The sequence below is a fragment of the Nannospalax galili genome, unplaced genomic scaffold (genome assembly GCF_000622305.1).
Source record: "Nannospalax galili isolate Female #2095 unplaced genomic scaffold, S.galili_v1.0 scaffold77, whole genome shotgun sequence".
NCBI lineage: Eukaryota > Metazoa > Chordata > Mammalia > Rodentia > Spalacidae > Nannospalax > Nannospalax galili.
In genome coordinates, this window is record NW_008341457.1 from 1,529,686 (window position 1) to 1,537,262 (window position 7,577).

Consider the following 7,577-nt stretch of genomic DNA (forward strand, 5'->3'; position numbering starts at 1 on the left):
CAACCCCCAAATTTTGATTAAAATTTTTTTAAAAATTAGCCTGGGAGTGGTAGCACACACATTTGATCCCAGCACTCAGCAGACAGAGACAGGAGCTCAAAACCAGGCTGGTCTGCATAAAGTTCCAGGCCAGCCAGGGCTACATAGTGAGACCATCTCCCCCTGCTCCAAAATTACATAAGGGGGGAGGGGGCACAGGTACCACCACATGCATGTGGAGGTCAGAGGACAGCTTGCAAGAGTCATTTCTCTCCTCCCATCATGTGGGTCCCCAGAATCTAACTCAGGCTTGGCTGCAAGCCCTTTACCCACTTCTCACTGGCCCTATCCCCAAATTTTGGTTACAAGGTCCCATTCTGATGATCACCCACAACCTCATTTATTCTATTTATTTCCTGATACTTGGGTCATTTAATCGTTTTCCTTTCTGTGCTGGGGATGGAAGCCAGGGCTTTATGCACACTACCCAGGCTGACCACTGAGACACACTTCAGGCCTAAAAAGCAATTTTTGGTGGGATGTTTGATGATAGTTGTATAACCCTTAGGAAACACTAAAACCCAATGATTAGTACAACTCAGAAGGGTCCATTTTAATCTTTTTTTGTTTGAACCCATGTCGTGCAATGCCCATGGAAGTCAGAAGAGGGTGTTGGATCCTCTGGAACTAGAGTTATGGATGGCTGTTAGCTGCCATGTAGGTGTTGGGAACTGAACCTGGTTTCTTTGCAAGAGCAGCCATGGTCTTAACTCCTGAGCCATCTCTGCAGCCCAAAGGGTTAATTTTATAGACCGGATGTGGTGGCACACACCTGTCATCCCAGCACTTGGCAAGAGGATCAGGCATTCAAGGTCAGCCTGGGCTACTGGGTTTAAGGCTGGCCTAGGCTACATGAGACCTTATCTCAAAAAACTAAACAGAACCCAACAAAAGCCGTTACCTGGGGCTGGAGAGTTGGCTCAAAATTAAGAGTACTTGCTGCTCTTTCCAAAGACCTGGGTTCAGTTCCCAGCACCCACATGGTGTCCAGTAACAGATTCCTGGAACTGGAGTTATAGATGGCTGTTAGTTGCCATGTGGGTGCTGGGAACCAAACCCAGGTCCTCTGGAAGAACAGCCAAGTGCTCTAACCACTGAGCCAGCTCTCCAGCCGTCCACCTTGTTTTAAGGCAGGGTCTCTCACTGGCCTGCAGTTCAAGGGCTCCACTGGGCTGGCTGTCCATCAGGCATCTCCCCAGCACTGGGGTATAATCTCATTTCAGCACACTGGGCTTTTTCTGTGGGTCCTGGGGTCTGACCTCATGCCCCCATGGTAGGCCCATCACCCAGAGCCTTCTCAAGGCTACCTGTAAGCTCAGCACAGCCCACTTACAGGTTATTGTGACTGGCTAAGTGGTGGACATGTAACATAGGCCTGCCCAATCAGAGATGTCCCAGGGCTCAAGCACGAAGGTGTGGAAGTCTGAGACTGTCCTTTGATCTTGTTGTCCCCCATGAGGGACACCTTAGCCAGGAACTGGTGTGGAGGGAACTGACCTGCCAGGCCATAGTGATAGCCTGGGTCTGCTGGATCAACCCTCACCTGAAACTCGGGTTTCACTGCAAAGAGCCAGGCAAGTCACAATAAACATGCCTGGTCAGGTACACAGACCTGTGAAACCAATGCCCAGGTTGTCGAGGCAGGCTGTCCACCCCAAAGGAGCTCCTGTCAACATGGCAGCAGGGGCCAAGAACTGGCCGTGTGCCCGTTCACCAAACTCAGCTGAGTGTGGGGCCCCTGGTCCTGGGTTCAGATTTAAACTTTTCTTAGTGTGTTTTGTGTCCTCATCAGCTTACTTCCCTGAGTTCCCCACACAGGAGGGCTGTTGTGAACCTGGTGGTACGTTTCAACACGCAAGATGGTTCGCAGTATGCAGCTGGGGCTCAATAAATGATCACTAGTATCATACCTCATAGGAGATGGCTTTGGCAAGGTGCTAGATGCTGTTTTGAGACAATATCTCACTACATTAGCCCAGTCTGTACTTGAACTCACTCTGTAGCCCGGGCTGGCCTCAAACTTGTGATCCTGCTGCCTCAGCCTCCCAAATAGTGGGATGACAGCCCTGTGCCACCCACCATGAATGGCCCGTTTTGTGGGTGTTGGTATGGCCCCACACATGCTTGGCAAACCCTCACCTGAGCCACATCTCCAAGTCCACTAAAAAAGCTGGGTGTGGTGAGGCACACATTTAATCCCAGCATTCGAGAGGCAGTGGGCTACAATAGGGAGTTCCAGGCCAGTTAGTTCCAGGCTACAGGGAGACGGTGTCTCAAACCCCTCCAACTTTTGCACTTTATGTGCCCCTCTCCCACCACAACCCCCCTATCATCAAGGCACTGCCAGGCAGTTTTCTCCATATACCTGGTTTTTTAATTCCATAAATAGAATTGAGACTCACAACAGGAACTCTTCTTTTTTGCCCTTTGCCTGGGCAAGGCATGGCTGGTGGGTCCCAGCCCAGCTAGGTCTAAGGCTGGTCAAAAGAATCCCCTACCAAACACTGCAAACCCACACCTAGTATCCTCTGAGGTGGCTGATGTGGCTTTCAGTGGCCACACAGGGACTGGGCTCCCACACTTGACCTTCCTCCCACTGGGGGCGGCTAGTTCCAGCAGGTTAGGCATCTGTACCTCCCACTGGGGTGTCTGAGAAGTCTCTCGAGATCCAGTGTCAACCCCAATGCACCTTGCATGACGGGAACTTGGGTTGGCAGAGTTATTGGCAACTTATAGCTCCTGGGGACTCAGGCATGCCCCAGGCCTGGCCAGCTGCCTTGTTTCCCCCAGTTCCTGGTATTCTCATGCAGTCATGCAGTCCTAGGACCAAGGTCTTCAGAACAGATGCAACATGGACAGCAGTCACCTGTGGACCGGGGCTGGTGAGCAGAGAAGACGTCTGACAGACTGAGCCTTCCTGGGACAAGCTGGAGTCAGCTGGGTGGTGACTCCTGGCCCTGCCCACATCCTGGGGGAAGCTGGAAGGTGTGCACCTCTCACAGGAGCTGGCCCCATGCAGCACCACTGCCTTGGATCCCAGGCTACAACACAGCTCAGCCCAGTCTACTTTGGCACTGCAAACTCCTTGTGGTCTGAAACTAACTCTGGGAGTCCAACACACAACTCTTAAGGGAAAAAAGCAGCAAAAGTCTCAGAACTTGGGTGCCAGGCTCCTCACCCACCTGCTTAGTAAGTAAACACCAAACCAACCCAAGGGATGTGACAGGCTGTGGTGGTTGACCCCTGAGGGCGCAGGGTGCCACCAGGCAGGACAAAGAGAGTGATCTTTGACCTTCAAACTTCTGACCCCATCTGGATGGCTACTGCAGGAGTACCGACCCTTTTCAGCCTCTTCCTGGGATTCCAGCACAGCACAGGGATAAGGGGACTGGTCCCAGATGACAAAGCAGAGGACCCCAGACACAGAGTATCGCTGGTGGGGAGGCCCTGGAGCCTCTTTCCAGGGTCATAAAGAAAGACCATCTTCCTGTCCCGTGATTCTGGAGGCTTCTGGAACCGCTGGCTGGTTCCCGCCCTTCCCTCTGCGCAGACTGAGGGGTGGGGATGCTTGAGCCCTTCCATCTCAGTCTGCAGGGAGGAGGTGGAGCGGGCACCATGCCAGGCAGACGCCGAAGGCATTGAGGTGCCGGCTCAGTGCAGCTCGATGAAGGCCACTAGCTCCTCGGGGATGAAGCCCTTGTAGGGGATCTTGTTCCTGTCCAGGGCACGGGCTGCCAGGCACTGCAGGCTCACGTGGTTGAAGGGCTGCATGGTACTCCTGGCCAGCAGCTTCTCGTCCAGCAGCTCGAAGGCTGTCTTCTTGAAGGCGTTGGTGGCGTCCACGTGGGCTCCCGCCTCAATCAGTGTGTTCATGACCGCTGGGCAGCTGTTCTGTGCTGCGATGTGCAGAGGGGTGTTGTTGTCGAAGTCACGACTGTCGGGGTCGGCCCCGCAGTCCAGCAGCACCTTGACCACCGGCAGCGAGGGGAAGACGCCCACACGGTAGCGGCCCACGTTGGTGGTCTCCTTGTCCACCGCCATGTGCAGTGGGGTGAAGCCGTTCCTGCCCCGCGGGGCACACTTGAGCAGGCGGTAGACCGTCTGGTGTTTGAGGTGCTCCTGGCTGGGGGTGCACTCCACCTTCTCCAGCAGAAACAAGAGGTGCAGGATGATGGCCAGGGCTTTGGTAAACTGGGCGGAGTCGCTGGGCTCCTTGGGCAGCTGCAGGGCCCGCTCGACCTCCCGCACCCCCTTGTTGAGCACGCCCATGAGGTCCGGGAAGCCGATCTGCATGCCCAGGTTCCCCTTGGCAGCGCGGTCCTGCAGCACGTAGGAGAAGAGTTCCGCGAAGGACAGGAAGCTGCTGGCGGTCATCGGGCTCAGCGGCTCCAGGTGGCTCTGCTGCATGTCCAGGGCGTATTTCCACAGCCGGATGCAGCGCTCGAAATTCCCGGAGTCTGCGTAGACGGCGCCGCGGTATCTGATGTAATAGGAAGTATCAGGGTGAGCCGGGCCCAGGATTCTCTCCCGGATCAGCAGGGCCTGCATGCGCATCTCGTCCGGATCTGTGACGAGGGCCTCCAGCTCCTGGGCTGTGGCCACCTCCCTAGAATAGTCGTAGGCCATGACCAGCTGTTGGGGCTCGGGCTTGGGCAGGTATTCCCCACCCTGGTGGCGGAGTTCCATGGCACGCCTCCAGTGTTTCAAGGCGCCCAGCAGATCTCTCTTTTTATCCACATAGGTGGCTCCGAGCAATTCTAAAGCTTCTACAGCCGCCTCGCGGCTAGTAGGGCAACAACTTTCATAGGACTCTGGTTCCTCGGGAGTGGAACGGCCGCTGCGGGCTCCCTGAGGTTGGCAATCATTTTCCATGGTGGTGTCATTTTCTACGGTGTTGTTAGGCTCTGGGTCTCTGTTGCGGGAACAGCGGCTACGGGCTCCCTGAGGTCTTCCACCACCTGGGTGGTTGTGGGAAGCGCCTCCCCGGGGCAGCTCCGTCGGGGCCTGCGCCCCTGAGAGCTGGCCCTGGCCGGGCTGCTCCTGGATGAGATACTCGACGATGTTGGTGTGTCCGGTGACGCTGGCGGCCAGCAGCGGGGTCATGCCATAGCCGTCGCGCTCCATGCGCGCGTGGCAACCCAGCAGCAGCTGCAGGATCTCCAGGCTGCCGGACTCGGCGCAGTCGTGCAGGGCCGTGTTGCCCTTGGCACTGCGCCGGTTGACCTGCGCACCGCGCTCCAGCAAGTAGCGCGCGATCTCGCGGTGACCCTTGTAGCAGGAGATCATGAGGCACGTGTGGCCGTGGCGGTTGGCCACCTCCAGGTCGGCCTGGTGCTCGCCCACCAGGTAGCGCACCACGTCCAGGTGGCCGTCGAAGCAGGCGGCGCGCAGCGGCGTGGAGTTGGTGCGCGTGGTGCGGTTGACCGACGCGCCGCGGTGCAGCAGGCTGCGCACCACGGCCAGGTGGCCCGCGGCCGACGCGGCCCAGAGCGGCGGCGCGCCCTCGATGGTCTCGCCGTCGAAGTGCACCGAGCCGCCGGCCTCCACGTTGGCGCCGCAGCGGTCCACGAGGAACTCCACCACCGCTAGGTGTCCGCGCCGGGCGGCGATCAGCAGCGGCGTGCCCCCGCCCGCCACGGCGCCCAGCAGCTCGTCCAGTTCCTCGCGCCCGCGGCCGCTCAGCAGCTTCTGCAGCAGCGGCAGCTTGCCGTCGTGGGCGGCGTTGTACACCGCCGTGTGCAGGTCCATGGCGGACATGCAGCTCTCGACAGCTCGCGTGCCAAGAGACAACCTTCACCGCCTACCCCGCCGCCATCTTAGCTGCTGGTGTTGCACGACAAAATGGCCACTGCGAGCCCGCCGGAGGCTCAGGGGAGCATGACGGGAAAGGGAGTTCTCGGAGCTGCACCAGCCCGCCAGACACTGGAGGACAAAGCCGTGGGAGACTACATTTCCCAGGAGGCACGACGACCGTGTGGTTGAACGGCGGGGTTAAGGGCATGGTAGTAAACAGTGGTGGTTATAAGGCATACAATTGCCGGCAAGCAAGGCTGTAGGAGTATATTATGTGCCCCCATGGGACATTTGATGATGTGCTTCCTGTTACCGTTACTACAGCGAAACCCGTCGGAAGTGAAACATGGTTACTTTCCAAACCAACAACATGCAGCATTTCAGGCCCAGCGAACAGGGGCATTGTGGGAACAGGACCGCAGGGCGGAGCCGTAGAAGGCAATGCTGTTCTTGGTATATCACTTTATACGTGTGCTTGTTTGTGCGCCCTGGGGAATTTGGTGACGTACTTCCTGCCCAAAAGCCTCTTTCTTTTGAGACAGGGTTTCCCGGTAGCCTCAGCCTCCCTGGAACTCATTGTACACTAAGAAGAACCTGATCTCAGAGAGATCCGCCTGCCTCTGCCTCCCGAGTGACGAGATTAAAGGGGTGCAGCCACCACCACGCCTGGCTCTGAAATTACCTTTTTCAGAATTCTGGGCCTCAGCAGTAGAGAAATGTGGGCAAACAACATGGTGGCCGTGAAGCAGTCATGGGACAACTACAATTCCCATCATGCAAGGCAGTAGGGAGTTAGTGTGCGTTGCAGAGGCACTTGACCTGATGTCTTGTAGTTGTTATAGGTCAGAGTTCGCAAAAAAAAATCACCAGCACCACTTTAAGAAAAGTAGCAAGGTAAATGTTTGTTATTTCGATGGCTGTCTATCTCTGGAATAGAAGCAGCCCTGATCATTGTTCAGAGTTTTTATAGGATTACAGAAATATTCAAACAGGACACTTGTGAGCCAATCAGGTTTGTACAACATAGCAGAACTTTATTAATCAACAACCAGTCATTATACAGACAAGTGATACAGTCATATAACTTGACAATCAACTTTGTAATTTTAAATTAAGTCAACTTCCTAGCCATAAAAAGTATAGTAAGAAAGCTGGAATCAGCAGTTACCGGGTGGTCAGACAATAACAGGGTGGTCTTATACTTTGTGTCAAGGTGACCTAAAATAGCAAGTGAGTTACAGAAGCAAAAACAAGCAGTTAGCCAGATGTAGAATATCTGAGATTAGCACGTTCCACTGGTTTGTGATCGAGCTATTTCTTGGAACTCAAGGCTGTTGTCTCTTCTTAAATGTTTCCTGTAATTTAAGAGCTATTCTGAGCAACATGGAGTTAGTCAACGTCCTAGCCATAACTGTTAGGGTTCCAAACAGCAGCAGTTTCCCCCCCTCCCCAACAGGGACCTCACTTTGACCTTTGAAGTCAAGGGAAACAAACTCTGCTGAGAAGCAGCCTGCCTTTCCTCTGACCTCCAAAGGTAAGATAAGCAGATTCTACCTGTTAACCAGAGATTTTAGAAGTAAGTTGTTTATCACAACAGCTTTTATCTTAAGAGGGAAAAAGTAAACACTTCTAGACCCTAATCCTACCTGCTTTTCCTGCTTCCCCCTCCCTGATTTTTCCCCCAAACACTCCCCCCTTCTACACCCTAAAGCCCCCATATATAAGTCCCAGCTCACAACCCGTGG

At 55.0% G+C, this 7,577-nt stretch overlaps 1 protein-coding gene across 1 annotated transcript; it reads right to left on the bottom strand.

Annotated features, from left to right (window-relative positions):
- Positions 1-2,390: 2,390 nt before the first annotated feature.
- Fem1a (fem-1 homolog A) lies at positions 2,391-6,828 on the bottom strand. Its single transcript, XM_008836971.3, has one exon. It carries the CDS (start codon positions 5,794-5,796, stop codon positions 3,691-3,693), a length of 2,106 nt encoding a protein of 701 aa, XP_008835193.1. The 5' UTR covers positions 5,797-6,828; the 3' UTR covers positions 2,391-3,690.
- Between the last annotated feature and the right edge of the window lie 749 nt (positions 6,829-7,577).

Excerpts from the sequence above, each read along its gene's own strand:
- Fem1a (XM_008836971.3), bottom strand. The coding sequence starts at position 5,796 with ATGTCCGCCATGGACCTGCACACGGCGGTGTACAACGCCGCCCACGAC.